This window comes from Mastigoproctus giganteus, chromosome 3, assembly GCF_048544385.1.
Source record: "Mastigoproctus giganteus isolate SK-2022 chromosome 3, ASM4854438v1, whole genome shotgun sequence".
NCBI classification, from domain to species: domain Eukaryota; kingdom Metazoa; phylum Arthropoda; class Arachnida; order Uropygi; family Thelyphonidae; genus Mastigoproctus; species Mastigoproctus giganteus.
In genome coordinates this window covers 222,301,171-222,325,950 of record NC_143577.1, presented here as the reverse complement: position 1 = coordinate 222,325,950, position 24,780 = coordinate 222,301,171, and the positions used below count along the sequence as shown (strand labels likewise).

The 24,780-nt window shown below is 37.8% G+C and overlaps 2 protein-coding genes across 4 annotated transcripts in view; both read left to right on the top strand.

Annotated features, from left to right (window-relative positions):
• The window catches only part of LOC150088771 (uncharacterized), a 202,530-nt gene that overhangs the window by 45,462 nt on the left and 132,288 nt on the right, over positions 1-24,780 (top strand). The window lies entirely within an intron of this gene.
• On the top strand, positions 401-17,654 carry LOC150088772 (calcium-activated chloride channel regulator 3A-1-like). 3 transcript variants are annotated; one of them, XM_090369643.1, is made up of 14 exons: positions 401-722; positions 6,222-6,391; positions 6,503-6,803; positions 8,528-8,634; positions 9,480-9,650; positions 9,787-9,917; positions 10,051-10,159; positions 11,148-11,378; positions 13,234-13,557; positions 13,686-13,931; positions 15,619-15,895; positions 15,995-16,138; positions 16,572-16,829; positions 16,975-17,654. In XM_090369643.1, exons 1-14 carry the CDS (start codon positions 713-715, stop codon positions 17,397-17,399), a joined length of 2,904 nt encoding a protein of 967 aa, XP_090225769.1. In that variant the 5' UTR covers positions 401-712; the 3' UTR covers positions 17,400-17,654. The 3 variants fall into 3 exon arrangements, with proteins under 3 accessions (XP_090225769.1, XP_090225770.1, XP_090225768.1); XM_090369644.1 differs by lacking the exon at positions 401-722 and adding an exon at positions 893-944 and having other exon boundaries at positions 6,219-6,391; XM_090369642.1 differs by lacking the exon at positions 401-722 and adding an exon at positions 977-1,118.

The following is a 24,780-nucleotide window of genomic DNA, read 5'->3' as shown; positions in this document are numbered from 1 at the left end:
TCGAATGGGACCAACTGATGATGTGTTACCAACAGCAAGTTCTAAATGGGAAGCATTCAGGGATGTAATCGTAGAAGCTACTAGTTTTTATACCAATTAAGAGATACTGTTCAAAGCTTAGACCTAAATGAATGTCAGATGACTAATAAGACTCGTGGCAGACAAGAAAAATTCATAGGATGATCATAAACCACAAGGAGAAACCTATAGGACGTATAAACAAGTCGGCACTCAATGAGCAATAAAGAAACAAATTGTTCATTCACCTTGTGTATTAAAGGAAAGTTTAAAAAGAGAATTATTTTCTACTGCGGAATGTTACATCCTTCTGTTAGTTTAGCTAACCTTGAAGAGGTTAGCTAAACCATTTTCTTTTAGCATTCGTCTACCGACTGCATTGGAGTAAAGTATTGTCTTTACGATATTGTAATTTTAAAAGAGCTGTTTATGCTTGAATTAATAGAAGGAATGATTGAATTATTTTGGGTCTTAGGTACAGCATAAGTTACCCAGGAATGATCACAAAACTCGTTTATTTCGAGTGCTGAATTAACTCATTCCATTCACTTTGTGAACATTCATCAGCAGCGCATTGGAACTAAAACTACTATAACGTCTGCACCGAATATCGATGTTACTGTCACTGTTATTAATAACAGTTCTCGGCAAAAGTTTTGCTTGCATGATTTGAGAGCTTGGAAGCTCTCAGATCATGAGTAATTGTGAGTATATTTTAAGTATTATTTTTTTTAATAGTAACAATATAGAGATTATTTTAGAGACAAACACAATTTATTTAATAAATTCTGCACTTTATTTTTAAAACTCGTAAAGAATATCTGTCACGTAGCGCTGGTCTGATCACCATGGTAACGGAGCATACCAAGCATTACGTCATTTAGGGTGGAGCTTATGACGTTTGGGCTTGGGTAGTCGAAGTGCTTTCAGGTACGTGAATGTCTGAGTGCGTAGCTGGTTATTAGTGTTTATATTATACGTTGTGAATATAATTTCTCTATGAGGGATCGAATTTTATTTTGTCATCTATTTGAGGAGTGGTTCTTGGCTTCTTCCACATGTTGCTTGCATGATTCCATCTTTGGGAAATTATTCTACAAGTAGGTTTAGTGTTCACGCACTTTTGGAATTGTACCATCTATGAATCTCTCTAAATAAGTCTTCTCTCTTACCTATAATTATGTTAAATATATGTACTTGGATTAGCATGATTTGGTGTACCCCAACTAGATTACAATAATTTAATGGTACGTATCCAATTGCTATTCTATAACATACAAATCAGAAGAATTGTAGAAGTACAAGTGCAGGGGCACAGATAGGGACCCATTTAAGACAAGTTGAAGGTCCGGGCTCACAGTTTTGTAGCCCTAGATTAATTTGTTTTATTTAATAAAATTATTTTTCTCTGTTTTTTTTTTTTTTAATTTTCCATTTGTTTGTTTTTCACTATTTTTTTATTATAAATAACTTGTGTCCAAATAGGGAAAAAGTTTAATTAATATTTGCAGTAATTTATATTTATTAATTTCGCATAAATTACATTTAATTAATTAAGGGAAAAAGTGAAAGGAAAATAAATTATTATTATTTAATCTATTTGTTAATTATAGGTCGCTCTAGTCATTAACCTATAAAAAGTTAAGATATTAAATCTACCAAGAGTGAGTACATTTTGGTACAGTGGTGGACAAAAAAACTGCATCACCTTAAAAAAAAGTAACGTTTATAGTGAAACGTATAAGATATTGTTTGATTACAGATTTTCTTTGTCGCAAAGCAAAGTTATTGCGTCAGATAACGCTTCTATTGCATCAGACAGTAATTGCAAGGTATTGCATCAGCCGTTTCTATAAATGAGTCGTTGGAAGGGTATACACGCTCATTAGTATCCTGTTTTCCAGTGTAAGCATGGCTCCATATGTTCAGTTGACACCAAGAAAAAAAAAAGTGTAACTATTGCTCTGTCCCAGGAAGGGCTTTCTACGACTGCTATCGCTAATATAATAGGCTGCCACCAGCTAACAGTATCCCGGTTGCTGAAATTAAAGCGCGAAACCGGTGATGTGAAGAGAAGACCTGGATCAGGCCTTAAGAGAGTGACTACGCCTTTCCAAGATCGATATCTGAAACGGCTATGCCTTCGTAATCGCAATGCTGGTACTCCTGATCTAAAACTGGACTTTGATGTGGCCTCTCGTGTTGAAACAACTGTTCAAAGATGGCTTTCGAAATGTGGTCTGCATGCCTATCGGCTCTTTGTTGACCCAACAGATGAGGGAGAAGCGACTTGCTTGGGCTAAAACGCATGTTTCATGGACAAAAGAGCAATGGGACACTGTCATCTTTTCTGAGGAATCGAAATTTAGCCTGCATGGCTCGAATGGGAAACGATATGTCTGAAGACGAAAATCGGAGGCATACCATCCTGACTGCATGACACCGACTGTAAAGTTCCCCGCCGGTCAGATGGTATCTTGGAAGATACCATCTGACCTACACTGCTATCTTGGAAGAGTGCCTGAAACCCGTTATTAGGGATCACCACACAGACGTCCAAAACTGCATTTTTCAACAGGACACCTTGCCACACAGCAAAATTGGTAAATTTTATGATATTTAGATTTAATGATGAGTTTGTCTTCTTGTCTCACAAGGCTTAAAACATACTTTCACCAATATTTTCCCTCGTTTTTCTCCCTTAAGGTGCAGTCATGCCTCAGAAATGCTGGCATTACAGTGTTAGACTGGCCCGACAACAGTCCAGTTTGAACCCTATTGAAAATTACTGGTACATAATGTCGTATAAAATTGTTCAGAAGAAGTCAACAAGTAAGATTGAGCTGCAAGAAAGCATTGTAAGGGTGTGGTACCACGAAATTGGGCAACCGTATATCCAGAAGTTGATTAACTCTATGCCAGATGGTTGCAACGCTATAATTGCAGTTCGAGGAGGAACAACAAAATATTGAAGACTTATTTGCTGATTGTGATTGGTGATTGGTTGTGATGGTTTTCATTTGCATGATTTCTCATATTTCCATTAATTACGTGTTTTACCCTTTGGGGAGCTATTTATGGCAATTAGGTATATCAGGTGAAGTCTTTTTATTGGATTGCATTCACAGAGATATATATCCCATCTAACAAATGCATTTAGACCATTCATGCAACCCACAATGCAGCGCAAAACACATTATTCGCAAAATTCACAAATGATGCAGTTTTTTTATCCGCCACTGTATATTTTATGCTGTTCATAATCAGAGAAAGTTCTTAATATAATTCGTGTTTATTCATAAGAATAAGATTAAGCACAGTTGGTAGGATCACCGTCCCCACACCGGGTGGAAAAGACCTGAGTTCGAATCTCGTCGATGACGTCAGGAATTTTAATGGGCGTTTTTCACAACTTGACTGAGTTCGTCAGTCTCAGGCGAGGATGGCATGGTTTTTTCTCCCAGAAACTCGGGTTTTTCATCCATCAAACAGAAACTCGACCATAGAACACACGCAATTTACAGACACTATACACTGAGCAATATGGTCCTATTTGCTGATGCTCCTAATATGTCATCGACCTTAATTCTTACCAGAAACCAAAGAATAAATTCAATGTTCTGAATCCATCGTCACTGTCTTATTCATCAGTTCTAACTCTTTTGTGACTTCCTCTTTCCGGAACTTGAGATGGACTTTTGGAGACAAATATTTTAACCAAACGAAGAGGTAACGTTTGCTGCAACAGATTGGATTACAAAATAAACAGAAAAAATTATAAACAACAAAAAAAAAAAAAACCACAATATATAAAGACCTGTGCATGCTTAAATTTCCTATCCCCCACTGCTCCTTTACTGATTCAGATAAATGGAACTGTAATATAAAGTTCCCTTTCTTTGTTTAGGTTGGAGTTTTAAAGAATTTCTCTGAACGTAGATAAAAACTTTTTCCAAATGCTGTATTTTTCCTGTCATTGAAACTCTTTTAACCGGTACCATGGTAACTCCTCAAAGCTTAGTGATGCTCGAATCTTGGCTCATTTTGGCTCAAATCGATGCTCAAACCGTGGCTTAGAAATTCTCAAAGAATTTATTCTGGTCAGTTAAGATGCCGTTGATCGACTGGTCCTCCATGATTGTCAGGATACTAGATGCAGAGATAGTGCCACAAATTTATTGGATTTCTATTTAGTAATTGGTTTAGTTAGGTGTCATTTTTAGGGTACGTAGTCTGACGAAGGACCCTTATAATGTCACTCGGTTGTCTGTCTGTCACAGCATTGTATCTCTGGAACCACTCAACCTATTGACTTGAAATTTTGCATGGGTTTGTACATCATGTGGGCCAACGTATCGCCATATTGATTGTTGTTGACAAAAATTTGTCTGAGAAATGGGAGGAGTAAAATGTGGAGGGGACAAAAAATGTTGTCGACAACCTATAGCTATACACCGTTGGAAAGAGCTCAACGAGTAGGTTTAAAATATAATTTTAAAATACTTTTAAAATTAAAAATGGCGGCGCCAGGCAGGAAAATGTGAGAAATTTTCGTGTTCCCCCCTCTATTTCCGTCTCTAATGGAGCTAAAATTTAAAAATCACATTTGGAATTATATATGCTTTTCAACAGTTACTTCTCAAATAGATATGTGCTAGTGAAGTCCAAGCACTTTGAGCTACGAAAACAGGTTGTGAGAGTGTGTCCTCAAGGCTCCGTCTTGGGACCCCTTATTTGGAACCTAGTCTTATAGAATTGGTTGGTTCGCACATTCCCTAATTGTAAGGTGCTGGCATTTTCAGATGATCTGACAATTATAATTGCAGGACGATCTCTCTCACTCTTAGAACAGACAGCTAGTAGTGTGCTGACAGACTTAAGTTCTTGGGCTCAAAGCTTGCTATTAGTCCTTACAAAACTAAAATGATGTTATTTAAAACAGCTTTAGATATAAATCGACCTCCTCAGATCATGGTTGAATGGTGTACCTATGGTTCCTCCTCTGGAGTGGGCCCCAGAGAAGGAAAAATTTATTTCTTTTTTATTTTTATTTAGTTTTTATTTTTTGTTGTCTCATACTCTGAGACCATAGGTGTCCCATCTACTGGAACTGGCCCAACTTCCCGTGGTGTGGACGAGTACCCAGAATCATCTGTCCAGGTGACTGATGCTTCTGGGTAGCCAAGTGGCCAGAACAGAACAACAGAGCACACCCATAATACCCAAAACCTACGTCACACACATATCTGGCCCATTTGTAGTGATACTGTTCTTCACAGAGATACGAGGCAGAGTTGAACTGACGTTCTAGAAGCCGCCCCTTACATAAACACATGTCCACATTAGCTATGCGTTATTCGATGCTTATTAAAGGAAAACTATTCCGATTGAAATCTATTATTTACTTTTTGGGTTAAAATTAAAAAAACCAAAACACTTTTTTATTGCACTTTGATAGCGCGCTTCTTTGTACTAAATAACTCTCCTTTTGGTGACAAAAAGGTTGCTAAATGGTTAGTTAATAATTCTATGAAGGTCATTTATAAATTTTGCGACGAGAAGTATTTTTTAAAAATTTTCAAATCTGGAGTTGTCCCGGCAAGAGGTACTTAGAGAGCCAGAGTTGAAGCGGCGGTGGTGGGGAGGCGCCTGTGCGGAGTCTTGCACGGCCCTCACCTGCCAGTCACTTCTCTCCCAAGACTTTAATCGCTTCTCCAGGAAGAAGTCGGAGTCGTTTCTCCCACCTTTGTCATTCACAACAACTGGAAAGACTCAAATAGACAACGTTTTTGTTAGTTCCTCAGTTTCAGGCCAAGCCGGGGTACCAGAAACATTTTTCAGTTACCATAAAGTTCTCTATTTGAGATACTACTCTAACGATCATTCGTGACTACGGACCCTTCATCCTGAGTGCCCGGCACTCAGTAGTTGACCGATTTATTAATCGGTAACTTGCATTTTATAACTAAATACTTAATTATATGTTTATATAAAAATTATAATTCCTTTGGTCCTAACAAGCAAGGGATAATTGTAAATCTGTGGTCAGTGTAGCAACTCTGTACAAGGGCAGAGCTACTTACGTGGTGTATTCAAATCCTTACGACACTGCAAAATGTGCTAATATCATTGTATCTTGCCTTGTAAACTCTTTTAGCTCTGTAGCGTTGCTGGAGTATAAACTCAATTACTATGTTTTTCAGTTACCATGTCAACGTTTGTGACCTGGATGCTGAGGTTTCTGGCAGCCATCGCAATTCTAAGTGGAGTTCAGGGGTATCAAATCAGGCTCAACGACCATGGCTATGAAGGGATCCTCGTTGCAATCGATAGGACTGTTCCAGAAGACTTAAGCCTCATAGAGGCCATTAAAGTTAGTATCCTTCCAATAATCTCTGCTTAAAATATATAATATTTAACGATAATTTCTCGTTGAAATAAACCAACGATAATCTCTTTTGATAATCTTCTCTGGTATTTTCAGGAAATGTTTACCAATGCATCCAAGTATTTATTTGAAGCTACCAGAGGGGACGTTTACTTTAGAGATGTTACAATAGCGTTGCCAAGGACGTGGACCGAAAAAGACGACTATGTGATCACCAGTAAGGTGGATTATATGAAAGAAGCGCCAATCAGGGTGAGACCACCAAACTCCTTGTATGGAGATCGTCCCTATACACTCCAACCTGAAGGCTGTGGAAAGCCTGGACACTATATTCATCTAACTCCGAGTTTCCTGACAGAGTCAAACTATTCTGTAAAAGAACTGTTTGGCGATACAGGTATGAAAGTTTTACAGTCCACAATGGGGACATTTTTATTCTTTATTTTAAATTGTAATTTGAATTTCAATCCCTAATACCAATGCAAATAATTGTACAGGTATTGTACGAATATTTTAGGTCCTATACATATAGAGTAATGACCGAATTTAACATCATATTAAACGTCACCTATGAATAATAATGATTATACAAGAACAGGTCGGCTTCTGTGAGGATGTAAAAAAGTAATAAATTCAAACATGGATCAGGTTTGAATTAAATGGGTAAACATAAAGCATAAGTGCCTAAGAAGTTTTGGAGAATTCGTTTACATGCTAGTTTTGTCCACGCTATTAATGTTTACTGTTCTGAAAATCTTAGAAACAAATCAGTGTCCTCCTGGGGAGTGTTCCTGTACATCCTTCTGCTCTTGATGATGTCATTGATAAAAATATCATATTAGGGTTACTCAGAAAAGAAACACATTTGTATTGTGTCTGTGTATTTCGTGTGTTCTCTGGTCGGTTTACCTGTTTGATAAGACCATACTTCTATGATAGACTATAAAAGTTAAATATCGGCTTAACTTTTATAGTCTATCATAGAAGTATGATAGATTAATACTGCAAAGGAGGATGTGAAACTATTTTGTAATAGTCCACCCAGTTTGAAATACGCACCTTGGTATTTTCTCATTGTACTTTTACTATAGAGGCAGTATTTTTATGTAGAGTATTACGATTTATGCTATGGGGCCTGCTAACTAAACCCAAATTGGACTTCCAGTCCAAGTTCTCAAAATTGAAAATTGAAAATTTATTATTAGAATTAAGGATTATAATAAATAGTAAAACTCGCATTTTTCGATTTTTTCTTTAGTGGGAAGATATTCAATAAGTATTATGCCATCAGTAAAGCCATCCAGTTGTAGTAGGGTTTTAGGAGCATCAGCAACTAAAGCTATATTCCTCTGTGTATACTGTCTGCAAAATTGTGTGTTCTGTGGTCAATTTTCTGTTTGCTGGACGAAAAACCCGAGTTTCCGGGAGAAAAAAACCACACTACCTCGTCTGAAACCGACTAACTCAGCCATGTTGTGAAAAAGACCTATAAAAATTCCTCCCACCATCGATGGGACTCGAACTTCGATCTTTTCCAACCAGTGTGGGGAGGACGGTGATCCTACCAACTGTGCTACTCACGAGGGCCCAGCCGGATGATTACTGAATATAATCAGTGATACTGGTCAATTGCACTGAAAATTTTAATGCAATTACTGGACCACCGCAAAAATGTGGAAGCTTCAAACTTCGTCATCGCTGCTCTTTTTCGCTCACGATAATTCTTTCCACTCTCCATAAATTCGTATAACATGTAAAAGAGGAATAAAGTTGGCACATCTTGGATCCATAGTCTCTTGGGTTAGAAAATATTTCATTCAACTGACCCTTACCTCAATGCAGGGTTCATATGACTTGGAACTCTCTGATCTAACAGATCAGAGTAAATATAAACGTGTTTCATTTCACGAGCTGAGCCGGATACTCTGACCCTGACTTCAGTAATTGTCTCAACATTTAATATAAAAGAACACAAGTCGCCCTTTGTTCATCCGGTTAACTTTTAAGTTATGACTGGTTATGCAAGACTTTTATTCACAATTCAAGATTAATATCCACTGAAATTCCCGTCTTGCAAGAAATTTTCTGTTGCCTATATACAAATATTTTTCCTAATCCAAGGTCGACAACTGGTACATGAATGGGCCCACCTGAGGTATGGAGTATTTGATGAATATGGCAAACCCGGAGATCCGTCAAACCCAGTTCTTTATCAAAAAGATGGAGAGGTATGAAATAAATCACTCTATTAAAATTAAATTTATTATAATTTTGTCAAGTTCTTTGAACTACTGTTCAATTAAGTATTTTTCTTTTTTTAACAAGAATTAATTCAATAGAATTTTTAATGTATGACTTCTACAACATTTTTTAATTCGTGAAAACATCAATGTCTCTATTAATAATAAATGAGAAATCCATTATCATTGAATGACAATAAAACCAGTCCATTACAAAAAAATTCACTGTTGACTATAATTATTTGTCCTGTGGGTCGTTCAAAGGACAAAGGACCAAAGGATCGTTCAAAGGACAAAGGTCCAAAGGGTCGTTCAAAGGACAAAGGACCAAAGGGTCGTTCAAAAGACAAAGGACCAAAGTGTCGTTCAAAGGACAAAGGACCAAAGGGTCGTTCAAACAGAAACAGAATTTGGGACCAAAGAGCTCAAAGACAAATCGAGTTCAAAATATGCACGCCTGTCATCGGTTCTGCTATCTGTGAACTTTTTAAACCATTGGAAGAAGAGAAATACTTACATCAGTTCTTCCAGTATATGACGACACCCTCCAATTCCAAAATTGCTTTCCCACATGCTTGGCACATTTGGATGTATCAAGTTCATAGCCAGGGCTGTGAAGGCATAAGTGAACAGGGCATCCACCCTAGACGCATTTCTGCTACATATCAAAATAAATGAAATAAATTCTAAGTTGTACAGGACTGCCTCAGATGTATTTATTATAAAAAAAATAATTAAAGAAACTATCTAATTTAATTAAGTCGAGTGAGATAATCATTTAATATAATTAATAGAAATTAATTGGTTTATTAATGAATTATTTCCACTTCTAGTTTCTTCCTACCACTTGTATGGAAGGCATAAAGGGGTGGCTAAGAAGACCCAGCGGAGAAAAATGTCGAATATCTGAACAGTTTCGAGTTGATTCAGACTGTCTCTTTATCCCAGATCCCGAATCCACAATCTCAAAGGCATCCATCATGTACGGACCATTTTTATCTTCGGTAATTTCCCATTATCATAGAATTGGGCAATATATCATTGCTTTTGTTAGAAAGTAATGTTTCATTTATTAGTTATTTTTACTAATCAAGAAAATTATCTATTTTTCTACATTTTAAGTTGTAAACTTTTATGCAGGTAACGAGCTTCTGTGACAGCGAGAAATATCAACACAATGTGTGGGCTCCTAACGAACACAATACCCAATGTCAGTACACCAGCACAGAAGATGTCATCAACAGGCATCCTGACTTCTTGAACAACAACGGGTAAGCCACATACAATAAATGAAATGAATATATACCGAACTAAGAATAAATTAAGTCCAATGTTTATCTCTCTCGCCCTACATAACGTTCTGGTTACTGTTTTTTCTTTTTTCTTCTTTTTTTTTAATTTTAGATCTTTGGCATCAAACCACACTGTTTTACCAACTTTTCGAATAGTCTTGCCGAAATCTAACACTGAGGGCCGCTATGTGTTAGCTGTAGATGTGTCTAAATTTCCTGAGGTAGGTCTCCTGTTTATGGATTTTCTCTTCCTATTAGTTATTTTTACTAATCAAAAAATATATCTATTTTACTACGTTGGCATATTGAGCTTGTACTCTACTCATTCTAAGTAGAGTACAAGTCGTTCTAGCAGAAATTCACCACCAGCGTGTGGAAAGGGCGTATGTCGGCAACTTGTGTCCAATCCAGGAGTGTAAGAATCTGAAAATCATGAACGTGAATGAATAAAAACATCAGTGAGCGCCATTGACGAAGAGATGCAAGACGGGTATAGGTTATACCCATTCTGTTCTTTGCCTCCTGATGTGTCATTTTATGTGTACAAGGGAAACAGTCAACTTACAAAATTATGTACGAATCCTTAACGTTGATCTGCAATGTGCCATCAAAAACAAGAAGCCTGGATCTGTTGCCATATGAAATTCATGGTTTTGGAAGAATGAAAAATGATTCTGCAAGACATTGAAGGGAAAGAAACCATCGAATAATTCTGCCAACAGCAACCAAAAGACTTCTATTATCTGGTAAAAAAATAAAACGTTGTGTACAAATGGACGGTAGCTAGACTGCAGTGATAATAATTTTCAAAAACAAAGTTATGGTTATTGGTAAAGAAGATTATTGTTTTCCTTCATACAATGAAAGACTACTTTATTAGGTACACCTTCCTTTTTCATGAAATGGAGGATTCCTTCAGTAAAAGCATCATATATTCCTACCATCCGATGTAAAGCAGGTGTAGACGGATGTTGTAGCCAAATAATATCCAACCAATGGCAATCCTTGTCCGCTATTAGTTAGGTGTACCTAAAAGTTGCTACTCAGCACAGATGAGAAAGATATCTGATAACAAATCACACAAATTTTGTATGAAACTACCCCGTTTTACTATTTTTAAAATTTCCTTTCACTGGAGTCTGTCTCTTTCACCCTATCCAGTTAATGAATATATAAAATATACTAACTCAAAGTTATTTTGTGTTTCAGGGTAACATTCTGACTCTTTTACATAAATCAACTGACAAGATGACAACAGAACTTCTCAGGAAAAGAGCCGAAATAGCCATTGTGACCTTCGACCAAACTGCCAGATTAGCTATGGAGATGACATGGATAAACACCTATGCGATTAAATATAATATTTCGAATTTTCTTCCAACAGAAGAACAGGAGTCTACCTTCTCCTCTATAGGAAATGCATTAAGTGTCAGTATAGAGGTAAGTAACCACCTTCAGACCTGTTACTGGCTTTTTAATATCGTAGATTTTAACGGAATTTTCAAAATAAAACAGTACGTTGAACTGTGCTAATATGTGCATGGTCCAATTGATATTCGCAGTTTTTGACTACTGTCCAATTTAAATTAATATAAAGTGTTTAATCACAGAAGAGTTTTTTACCACGGTTTGACACTCTCGTGTGAGAAAGGACTTCGAATAACTTAAAATTAAATGTTTAAATCAATAATCCCTTGACTGACGTTGGCAAAGAAGAATTTTTTTTTTCCTTTTTTAAATTCTTGATGGCTTTATATGTATTAAGGGATTTCATAATAATACAAGGGGTGTTTCAAAAGTTCGTGGCCTGAGCATGTAGGGTTTATTTGAGGAGTCTGATAACACGTTACTTTTTAACATAATCGCTTTTGGACCAATGCACTTTTGCAACCGAGACTACAATGCGATGATTCCAGCTGCAAAGAAAGTTCCCTCTTGGAACGCCAGGAATGCATCCACTGCAGCAAAGACGTCAATGTCGGCAGGAAAATGGATCCCAGTCAGGTATATTTTTTAAATTAGAAAATAGGCGAAAGTCGATAGTACTAGATTTGGTGAATACTGGGGATGGCCCAATATTTCAAAGACGTACTCATGCAGTGCAGCTATGGTATGAGAGACGTATGATCAGGTGCGTTGTCCTGGTGGAAAAGGGCTCCTTTGCTGAGTTTTTCTACAAGTCTGCGTAATATTCCCCTGTGGCTGTCTGGCCTTATTGAAGGTAATCAACTAGCAACACTCCATCAGCAGCTCAAAATAAACCGATGCCATCACCTTTCCAGCAGAAGGAATCTACCTGGTTTTCTATGTAGGGTTAAAGAGCTCTGTTTCCGCTATTTAGAATGCTGCTTTTTCTCTGGACTGAAAGTGATGGACCCACGTCTCATCCGTGGTCGCAAACCTTGCAAGGAAATTTGCTGGATCTGCTGGAAAATGATAACAATGTTCACCTGACTTGCAACCCTTGTTCGTTTTTGAAGTGCTGTCAACAAATCTTGGGACCCATCGTGCTGACACCTTTTTCATGGAGAGAATTGTTATTATGTGGTACACACGTTCAGATGAGATGCTCCAAAACGCTGGTAATGTACCAACTGCCACTCGTCGATTACTCATCTCCAGATCTTGCGCTGACAACAAATTCTGGAGTGATGAACGTTGCAAGTCTTCCAGAGCGTAGGTCCTCTTCCAGATTCTCCCCTTATCTTTTAAATTCTGTTACCCCTTCTTAACCATAAAACTGTAAGGGGCACCATCTCCCCAATGTTGTAACTATATCATTATGAATTGCCTTTGGAAGAAGATTGCCCTTTTTTCCCCCCAAATATTGGATGACTGATTTTGGTGGGTTTCTATTGAAGTGTTATTCATTAAGTACATAAATTTTGAAAACACTGTACACTTAGGCCACAAACTTTTCAAACGCCTCTCGCACAAATATTCAGTTGTTCATACTGGTACTTCCAATTTGGATGATAATTCCAGGCACAAATGTCTTTCTAAAGAGGAGAAAGAAACCACAATGAGAAATTTAGCTGAAGCCAATAGTGTTGTGATTTCTCGGAATATTTTTCGATGTGGATCCGACTATTGAACTCTCCTGTCTTATTTTATATATACTTTACGCAAAGTAATTTCTACAAATACTCTCGTATTAAAAAGTAAGGATTTCCCTTGTATATAAGGTACGTACACTCCATCTGTTACTAGCTCTTTTATAATTCTGTGGAAATAAATTTTATCATACCAAAAATCTTGTTGATTTATTTAATATATTGTTCATACATTTTTGCAGGCTCTCGGAGCACAGAATATATCTCCAGAAGGTGGGGTAGTTATCCTGATAACTGCAGGTAGTAAAGTATCGAATTCAAATAACCCGATGCCTGACGTCATACCGATTTCAAAGTCAGTGGAAGAGCTGGTGAAATCGAAAGTGGTCTTACACACCATAGCCATGGGTGAGATTGATATGGAGAACCTTAAAAATCTTAGTGCAGCTACAGGTGGCTTGAGTTTCGTAGTAAGAAACATATTCGACTTGGACTCGTCTGAACTCAGTGATGCTTTGGAGAAGATTGTGACTTTACCAAACTCCTCTGAGCAGGAAGAAATGAAGGTAGATATTAAATTCGTGTCCTTGCAATTTGTTTAATTTCGACATCGATATACAGGAACTGTAGAACTAATTTACAAATAACTATAAATATTTTCTCTTCTCTTCTCTTCTCTTCTCTTCTCTTACAGTTGTTTCGGCAGCGTATTCGTGTGGGAAGGCGCTCGAAGGAGTCTTTTTTCTTTGAAAAGCACACAGGCATCACCACGATCACACTACAATCTGATCAGCTAATGCATCTTCGTTTGAAGTTTATCCGCGATACGGGTTCGAGCACACTTACCCTAAACAGCACTGCTAGGATTCAATGGGCAAATGATCCATTTCTTCGCATTTTGATAACGGATAAAACATTCACCTCTGCTGCTGCTTTGCAGGTGAGTAATTTTAATCTAAACTGTGGGCTCACTTTTATGAGCGATAGTCAATAAGGAATTCACAAGGTAAAGGGAAAAACAGAGATAAAGTTGAAAACAGGTTGACCATAGCGTTTATTTTTTAACATAATCACCAAAAACCTTTCTACATTTGTTTCATCATTTGACGAAATTCTGGAAACCAACTTGGGTGAGAAGAAGTTGAATGTTGTAGTAACCAGTAACCGAGAATAAAGAAATAGAAATTGATAGACAAGTTGAGGGATGTCGAAAGATGGTAATCTCTTGTGTTGAATGTCCAGAATGTGCGACCTTGTGTTCTCATGTAACAATAAAATTACTGGTCTCAATCGGGATTATTTTGAGCCAACCGAGTTCCTAATTTTAACCGGTATTATTCAATTGCATCGATGCACATTCGAATTCCGGCTGAAAGTGGTGGACCCATAAATCATCCCACGATTCCATTTCTGATAATGTATAGGTTAAAAATGATCAACGGCTTTATGACAACAACTGACATTTTTTCTACAGACAATATATTCGGCTCAAATATGGATTTAGTCGCTGACGCGCCTAAAACTCCACATCAACAGTATACTGTCAACCCTTTCGTAATTCACTTTACTTATTTCTTCCTGTATTTAATAATAATTGAAATATAACACATACTTAATGTTTCTCTGTTATTAATATAATAAGCGAGTAGTAATAATTTATGATTTATGTATTTAGTAAACTGATAACAGAAAATGAGGAGAAAGCAACTGTGCACCTGCGAAAAAAAAAATAAAATGATAAAATAAAATCAAATAAATAATTAATAAAAGAAAAGGAGATTCCAAGTGTGGTCTAACAATGGCCTTATATAGTGGGATTATGACGTCCTTATCTACTAGCCCATGTTCGATAAATCATCGATAGGACACCATGGGCCTTCCTTGCAACCTGTGTGCAATGCTCGGAGAACATGTCTGATCGCATCATAACTCCCAAGTCTCTTTCTTCTACTACTGACTTTAGTTCAACTCCACCAAGTGTATAAGTTATTTTGGGGTTGCTGTTCCCTAGGTGTTAAGACCTTGCATCATTTATACATCAAAATACAGGAACTGTACAGCTCCTGTATGTTTAATTCCATTTTGTTGAATTAAAGCATAGCTGCCACTTTTCTGACCATCCCTGAAGTCTATCTAGGAAACTCTGAATAAGTTCTGCTTGGCAGTGAGCATTAACTTCTCTACTGATCTTTACATCATCTACAAATTTAGACATCGAGCCCTTTATCCCTTCATCGATGTCATTTAAGAAAATCAAAAACAACAGTGGTCCCAATACTGATCCAATTTACTCCAATCAATTAGAGGCAAATTCAAATCGCCCATAATGAGACGTTCACGTTTTATAAAAAGAATTCGTTCTTTTTATAAAACGTGCATTCCAGCTCTCGGTTAAAAAATAAAAACATTTTTCGTTCTATCTCTAATGCATAATTCAATTTGCCCGCAATTTTTTCTGTAACAAAATCATCAAGTGAGACAATGTTAATCGTATCAATATTTGATTCGAAATCAGCAATGATATGGTCATTAGTTTTAATTCATAAAAATGACTCTTTTTCAATCCAATGGATCCGGAAATTAATAAAACGCGGTGATTATTTTACTGATTTTTGTTATCTTTCCAGACGAAGGAACTGGTAATTGAGAATTTATGGAATCAACCAGCGGAAATCACGATGAATGTCACATCAAGTAATAGGAATGCAAGTGAGCAACCAGTCCGAATTCGAGCTTGGGTCGATAAAACTGTGATATCTACTCCGAATCCTGTGAGGATATTTGTAGAGGTCACTAAGGGACCCAGCAGTGTCCTTGGAGCAAATGTATCAGCAAACATTTCAGTACCGGGTTATTCACAAGAACCTCGTGTGCACCATCTTGCTTTGTTTGATAATGGTGCAGGTACGTATAGATCCTATTTAGTGTAATGATTCGTGATATTCATAGAATTCAGATGATGTGTGGTGCTCATTTGATAAGTTAAGTGTTGACATTTTCCAGGTGCTGACATCAGAAAGAATGACGGGGTTTACTCTACTGCATATTCTGACTTTAGAGATCCTGGTAGATATTCCGTTTCCATTTGGGTGTATGGTGACAAGGCTTTCCTCGGTAGTCCTTCTTTTACATTGCAAGATGTGAAAGGTAAACTAAACTGATTTAGGCAACTTCATTCCTTTATTGAAATAACATTCAATTCATTTGCATTATCTAACCTTAAAGATATACTTTCCATGTTAATAGGTAATGAAAGATATGTTTAATTTGAAATTTTGTTTCTTAAAAGGTTGGTAAGAATTCAGTTCCATTTCGCTCACAATCTTTAGAGGGTCATTGTAATGGTTTATTTTTCTTGGTAATGTAGTTATAAAAGTTAGAATTATTATTAATTGATTTAATAGTTATTAGAATTATAACCGAATTGTTAAAATGGCCGATCATTTCTTATTGAACTTTTTTCAGTATAAATATCCTACTGATGATTAATAGTAAGAGTGACAAACCATTTAAATTCATTTGGCCTTATCAGTATTCTTCATTGATTTGTTAAAGCCTTTGTATTTCTTTATCCTGGTAGACTTACCCAGTGAAGCACCCTCAGCCAGCTTTGTGGCCAGCGATTTTGAAACATGGGAAGAGGAAAAGAATGAAAGGGAGCTTGTCGAATATCTCAAAGCGTTTAATCGGATAGAGGACATCGAATTTGAAGTGACAATCTCACCTAAAAAACTCGACTTCTTCCTAGGAATTAGAATTACAGATTTAAGGGTTACTGATGTGAGCAGTGAAGACGTTGTGACATTAGAGTGGACCGCTCCTGATGATTCCCAGACAGGTGAGTTTCAAAGGAGTGAATTAACTATTTTAAAATTCTAAAGATTATAGGTTTACTCTTAAACATCGTAAAAAAATTAGTTCCATACATTGTGTTAGATGGCAGTATCAGTATTATTTGCTAATAACGAGTTGTTCTATTTTAGGTTCCTTCATCCATCTACAAGCCAGTGCAGAAAGAGAAAAACTGATCAATCAATCTCTTGATGTCGTTTCCTTCACTGAAGCAGATGTCCTTTCTGGAAGGTCGAGATTACAATTAGCTGGCGAAGTGCACATTTTGAAGGTGAAAGTGGACCGTTCACTTTTTAGGCGTAAAAGCCTTGCTGAAACTACTGATTTGTATTTTGCTATCTTCGTTCATGATGAAGCTGAAATTGAAATGTCCAACATCGCGGCTGCACACTTTGGGTATGTGTTGAAACTGGACCATCCTAGAAGCACAACAGGAATTGTGATTGGGATGGTTGTGGTTTGTCTTCTAGTGCTGTGCATAGTGATTGGAGTGTTGATTTATTACCGCAAAAGCAGCCTCAATTATAATGCTGTGAGGGGAAAAACTGAAGTGTGATACAAGTACTGCAACAAAATGTTATTAAATGTGATTTTATGGGACCAATGCAGTGTCTCGTGAGATCTGAAGGGAGTGATTCACATCTAAGGAAAGTTTCCCACGTGGACTTTACAACTGCACGTAAATGACAAAAAGTACCACTTAAGACTTGCTTATTTAGCGTTGTTTATAAGAAGTTAGTCGGAGGGAATTAAAATTCCATTCTAATAAGACATTGCAGCTTTGCAACGAGCTTTAATAAATATTGTGTCAGATTTATGAGATTAACTAATTATGAAAACTCCATATATTTTAAACGTTCGGTAAATAAGACTTGCCTATAAGAACATCCAAAATTTCTTTTTATGCTAACTACTGGGTGATTCAAAATTCGCACAACCCAAATAACATCAATTAAATTTCATTATTTACTTACTTATTACGATCAAGTTCTTTAAATTCATTCTTTACAAAATACGATACGGATGAAGGTCTAACTTGTTAACACTCTCTTCCGTACTTGAATTAGACTTACCAGTTGAAGATGTAGGTCTTTTCAGTGATCCTTTGGGGGTCAGCAATAAACTTAAACTAAAATCTTCAAGTTTTTGGTCTCTTAGCAATGAAGAGATTCCAGCTTTTTGTTTTTTCACAAACCACTTTGAGGTATTCGACAAGCCCCCTTTCATTCTTTTCCTCTTCCCATGGTTCAAAATCGCTGACCACAAAGCTGGCTGAGGGTGCTTCACTGGATAAGTCTACCAGGATAAAGAAATACAAAGGCTTTAACAAATCAATGAAGAATACTGCTAAGGCCAAATGAACCAGAACGGGTGGGTTACTAATTAATCACAAAATTCTTGATTTATTTACTGATAGTGAATCGGAATATTTTAATGGAAATTCGGCCTTGACGTTCACATATTTTAAACGAATGCAATATTCCACTGTAAACACACGTTCAGACTAAATGTGCCATGACGACTCTGTCACGAACAAATTGGTATGGATGAGATTTGTATGGTATGCTAACTCCTGGAAAAGCTGACCTTAAAGGCTATATTGATATGTATATGGATAATGGACCAAAAAATTGGAAACGGTAGCGTAAAATCACCAATATGGCGTTGGGCCGCCAAATGAGTCCAGTGCAGCCTGTATACGTCGTGTACATGGAGTCTGTTATATCCTTCCTGCTAAAAGTCATCAGGAGGGATACGATACCATTCGTCCACAAGAAACATGATCAATTCCTGCTTATTCGATGGAGCTGGAAAACGCTGTTGAGACGTCGTTTCAGAACTTCCCATAGATTTCCTATTGGGTTTAGATCTGTGACTGCGATGACCATGGTATGTGAAAAAATCACTGGGGGATTTGAGAAATTTTCGACATCGCTAATCGCTAAGGCGATCGAATCTTGTCAAAGACGCAAGGTATTTTTATCCCTCATTTTCACAACATGGCTGATTTAGTCGATCTCAGGCGAGGGTAGCATGGTGTTTTCTCCAGGAAACTCGGGAGAAAACACCATGCTACCCTCGTACACCATGCTCTCCCGAGTTTCCTGGAGAAAACACCATGCTACCCTCGTGAGTTTTTCGTCCTGTAAAAAAGCAAGTCGGCCACAGAACACACAATTTAGAAACAAAATATACGTCCCAATATGGCCTTCTCTGCTCATGCCCATAAAACCCTATCAACAACCAATCAGCCGGCAGTGCAGGCACAGGAGAGAGCACCATTGGAAGGAAGAGAGATGGCAGGTTGAACAGTAAGGCAATCCTTTGGGAAAGTGTCTATTTGGGATTAGAAGGTGAAGAATTTATTGCCTGTGGTTGAGATTCAGGGGGAACACTGGTTACAGTTGTCCCAGAAGATTTGTAGTTTGAAAAGTAGTCACCTTGAACGCTTCCATTCCATAGTGAACGAAGGCTTGGCATTTCGACCCTTAAAGAAGACTCTGACTTATGGGAGGTATGAGGGGTTTCCGAAAAGTAAGGTAACACATTTTTTTCTTAATAATGGTAAAAGGAAATGAGATGAAACGTGGTGGACAGATAGACCGCACTGCGGTCTATCTGTCCACGGGTACCGCAGTGCGGTACTGTCGCCTCACAGCAGATTCCAGTTGCAAAATTGTGGCTACCGTGCGAGTGTGGTCCAAAACAGGTGTTCGTGAAGTTATCCGCTTTTTGCAAGCCAAAGGGTCTTCACCAAGTGACATTCACCGTGAACTGTTGCTGTGTATGGCGAAAAGGTGATGACAAAGAAGCAGGTGTGATTTTGGTCCAATGAATTTAAAGCGGGCCGTGTTGATATTGAAGGTCGACGTTGGGTGGGCAGTCATGGCCACATTGTTCTGGGATTTCCAAGGCGTTCTGTTGGTGGAACTATGCAGTACCACGCTCAGGGCAGTGGAGAGTGAAAATGACCTGGAGGTAATTGTTAAGTGATAGGAAGTTGCTCTGAGCAGTGCAGACAGGCGATCAGGACAGCTCATAAGTTTTTGTCAATGATATACGGGAATATTACCAGTATGGATAAGGAGGTAAGTATTCATTTGTACAAAGTAATGGTTAGTCCGCATCTTGAGTACCGGATGCAGGTCTGGAAGAGTCAGTTTGAGCGGGATGTAGATACGCTGGACCGGGTGCAGAGAAGAGCAATGAGTTTAGTAAAGGGAAGAAAAGGTGCTCTTACCAGGAAAGGCTTCATTTTTGCAAACTTTTATTAAGCACTTCCGTAGTGATCTGCTGAAGTGTTTAAGGCCTTGAATGGTTTCAGGATAGCCGTGTGGAAATTTGCTTTCAGCCAACAGGTGGTTGATTGTTGGAACAAGCTTCCATCTATTGTTGTGTAACTGGATAGTTTGAATAAATTCAAGGAAAACTTAGACAAATTATGAAAGGTAATGAACAGTTGACACAGGAAGTATTCCATTTTTGGCTGATGCTTTATAAGCTTGCTTTTTTGTATCATTTGTGACTACCAATATTAATACCATACTAATACTTAGTGAAATTTGGTTCGAAAATCCAGGTGGACTAGATATTGGTGAATAATGTGTTGTCAGTCACGGCACTACAAATGCAGAGACAGTTGCCAATAAGGCCCAAATGGGATAATTCTTTCTTGAAGAAGTCGTGATTTTTTAGGAGAAACGTCAAATATAGGTTAGGAATAAACCTAGCGGACCGCAACTTATTGACCGACTGAATCACCAAGATAAACTTTTTAGTGATATTGCCTCTGAGACAGTTGTGACATCTATTCTGTCAGTAGGAAACAAGAGCGTCCCAAACACATATGTTCTCACGAAGAACATCTATATTTTGCAGAGTTTATACGTTCATGAAGGATACTATTCACTTCTGCTTAATATTTCAGGCGAAAATCAACAGTTAGCGATGTGCTGGTCTAACGGGAGTTCGCATGTAATGACCTGAAGTACGGTAGGGTCAAGATGGAGCAGAATCATTGGATCTGTTTCAACTGATTCCTAATAGAAGTCTTATCAACACCGCAAAATCAAATCGCATCCCAATGGGTATGAAATTTTTCTTGTACATAAGTACCTGTGAACTGCCTTTCAGGCCGAGTCCCTTCTGGTGAACTTGGAGAGAATGGTGAAGAATTCCTTTATTTTATCTTTAAAATATTTAAGATGTGACAAGAAGGAGAGTTAATTATCTGAGACCACGTCTAAGTATTTCACACTACTTTGGCTGTTAAAAGCAAATGACTGGTAGCGAATGGTTGGGACCTATTGACGTCTAAGCAACCTCTCAGCACATATCCTGATTTTGGTGTGTGAAAATGAGAGCTGGTGAATATGTCCCGGCTGGTAAGAACATTAAGAACTTCATTGGTACAAATTTCAATTGCAGATCTGGAGCTGCCCTCGACGAGAAAGTAAAAAAAGCATTGAGTAGCGAGTTTTGTCACTCCATTGCACCGTCTGCTATTGTATGTATGTATGTATGTATGTATGTATAGTATCTTATGTAGGATGGCACCTGAACGTCAATTCATCTCCGCCTTCGTACACTGTGATGATTACAGAAGCACTATAAAAGGCCAGAAATGTGTGTAAAATTATGTTCGTGCAGTGTGTGTGTTGTTGTGTTGTTTTGTTGTTTCTTGCCGTTTTGTCACCAGGCAGGCGATCACCTGGAAAGCCTGCCCAGTGTCCGTCTACACCACGGGGAAGTAGGCCACAACTACGCATGTATCGCGACCGCCCTCCGAACGCTCTGGTTTACCAGCTCTTACTGCCCTAATATCAGGGCAAAAGAAAAAAAATAAATAAAAAAATGAATAATAAAATAATAAGTATATAAATAATAATAATAATAATAATAATAAAATCCTGTCCATCGGGCAACCCAAACCAACCCAGGAAACCAACAAAAATAAATAAGTAAATAAGCTCAGGAAGTCCGGCTCATTTCCGGGGACAGTGATACTGGTGGAGAGAAGAAGGTTCTGTCGAAGATCTAGGTACTGATGGCAGTGGTATAAAATATGTTCCCAGTCTTCTGGGTCACCACAAGAACAGAGAGGTGATTCAGCAAGGTTGAAAGTTGCAAGTTTCGCATTAAGGGAGCCATGACCAGAGAGTAAGTAGAGAGTGTACAGACCAGGATGAAACCATTTCTGAGTGGACTCTAACGTGGCAAAGGGGACATTAGGGATGAACTTTAAAGTAACAAGACCCTTAGAAGTAGCGGACCATCTGTCTTGCCAGCTCTGCATCAAAATATTTCAACAGCGTCTTTTCTCTGCCTTGGGATCCACAGTGACATCGATGGTAATGCCAAGAAATATGACAGGGACAGCATGCCTAATGTAGAAGCACAGGCCTCGGTACATAAGAAAGAGATCGAGAGGCAGACAGCCATTAAGGACCTGCAAAGCAGGAGTAGACACAGTCCTACAGGCCCTGCACATTGCTAAAAGCATTTTACGTTGAATGCTGTGAAGTTTAGTCTGTACTGAAACCTTCTTAACATGCAAGAACTAGGCGGCCGCACCATAGGAACAAATTGGTAGAAACACAGCTTTGTAATATAACCGTAGAGAACGAAAATTAAGACCCCAAGATTGTTTAGAGAGACGCAGAAGTGAGAAGGTAAGTTTTTTGACTTTCTCTGAGAGATCTTCCAAGTGTTTAGTAAACGTACGTTTACTGTCAATGATCAGACCAAGAAATTTTAGAGAAGAAACCATGGAAAGTGATTTGTTTTGAAGTTTTACAACAGGTGGCCGTGAAATATTAAGCGAACCCTTAACCAGCATCATTTTAGTTTTCGATGAGGATATGGATAATTTATTTGTGGTGGACCATTGAGAGAGATCTGACATAACTAAGTTGGCAGTACTTTCAAGGTAGGCACTGGAATTGCCCTGGATCAGCAGGGTGAAATCGTCTGCATAAGCCAGTTTGGAAGTATAAGGAATAGTTTTAAGGAGCCATTCGTCAAGAACGATGTTCCAGACAAGTGGTCCAAGAACAGAGCCTTGGGGGCAGCCCCTAGTGACAGAGCGGAAGATGGAGTTAGATCCAGAAATAACAGAAACTGTACGGTTTTCATAACTTCTTAAAAGGTTATAGAGAGGAAGAGGACAATCGGCAGCACGTAAGCGAGCAAACAAACTAGACCACCATAACAGATCAAACGCCGCAGAAAAATCAACAAAAATAGCAAGAACGTATTTAGAATTTGCAGAGTTAACTCGAGAAAGGAATTCAACGACTGCTTCTTCAGTTCCTCGTCCAGTTCGGAAACCATATTGATCGTCTGATACAAGACAGGTGTTCGTGAACAGTGAAGTGAGTCTTATAGCAATCAGCCTTTCAAGTGTTTTGGCCAAATGCGATAACAGAGCAATAGGACGGAAGGACTTGCCACTTTGGGTGTTTGAAGGTTTAGGAATTAGTTTAAGAAGAGCTGTCATCCAGATAACAGGGAATGTGCTTTCATTCAGACATTTGTTGAATAGAGTCGGAAGAACCGTCTGCTATTGTTATAAATGGGGTAAACGATACCATTCCAAACTCTCCATTTCGCATTGATGACTGTGATATGAAGCTTATGCACGATTTCTCCGCCATTGAACTGAAGGCTATGCAGCTACCAACGTATCGTTGACGTAGTGAGAAATGTTTCTGTGTCCTGCTTTTGGACCTGCTCGCTGATGTTTCCGTAGACAACTTGCGTGAGTCACAAACTATCCTCTAATTATAAACTTGTTGAACAAGCTAATAATTTCCGTCACAGTGCATTTTAAGAGGAACCATGATTCCATATTGAGCCTATCTACATGCGTGGAAGACTTCTGACACAGAAGGCTCACAATATATATTCGTGGGGTGTCCAAATACTTTTGGTAATATTGCGTATATCATTAGTTTTACCTGGTTGTTATGTACTAGACGTTTCTGCCTATACCCTCGCTTTTGGAATATGTTCGCGCTCTCTTATGGTCAACCGCAAGTGCGTGAAAAAGTGTTGGTGCCCCCCCGATGGTATTGTTCGCCAACATCCTATTTGTTGACTGGTAGATGTTCACTTCTTACAATATTAAAGCGGCCGGTTCGTGTCCCTTTTTTTGCACTTTATCTGCTTTTCTCTAACGACCAAAAATCTTTCATTTTACATTATGATCAGTAGCAGCATTAGATTGCTATCTAGATACCAGGCCTGGTCCTGGATTTCAAGGGTCCCATGTGCGGGAATATTGTTAGTGGAATTGAACTGAAAGGAATCCTCCTCCTCCTCCTCGCCTTAATTAATTGAGAATGGGCCACTATTCTCGATTGGTCCACCGTAATTGAATGGTCCGCCATTATCAATTGGTCCACTGTAATAATTGAGTCCATTGTAATAATTCAATTAGTTACTAACTAAAGACTTTGTGTTACTTGCCTTATAGAAGATGTTGCTCAAAATATGTTTTTTCATTGTTAAACTTATCATGCAGTTCTTATGTACTGATTTCCCACTAACATATTCTACTGTGAAAGGAAAACGTGTGAAACTTTACATGAAGTAAATAAAAAATAATAATTTTAAGTATTATTTTACACTCACAATCACTTTAAAAACAATAATGATAATTATTGTTTTTAAGTGATACCCTTATTGGAGCTAATGACATGTACACTTAATAACGTCAAACAAAAAAAGATTTATATTCAAACTATTTGGTTAAACTTTTCTTCTTTTTATATCTTAGTGTTTGGTACTAAAAATATGGAACTCAATATGGAACTCAGTGTTTGGTACTCAATATGGAATATTGCAATGAAATTAATATCAATCATTCGCATTATATAAAAACAGTAATATATTAAAGAGAAACTTTATTAGATCATAAATGAGCAATTCTCTGT

Coding starts and splice junctions, on each gene's coding strand:
- LOC150088772 (XM_090369642.1), top strand. CDS start 1,088: ATGATTCCATCTTTGGGAAATTATTCTACAA. Junction 9,651..9,786: donor ACGGACCATTTTTATCTTCG/GTAATTTCCCAT, acceptor ACTTTTATGCAG/GTAACGAGCTTCTGTGACAG. Junction 9,918..10,050: donor GACTTCTTGAACAACAACGG/GTAAGCCACATA, acceptor TTTTAATTTTAG/ATCTTTGGCATCAAACCACA.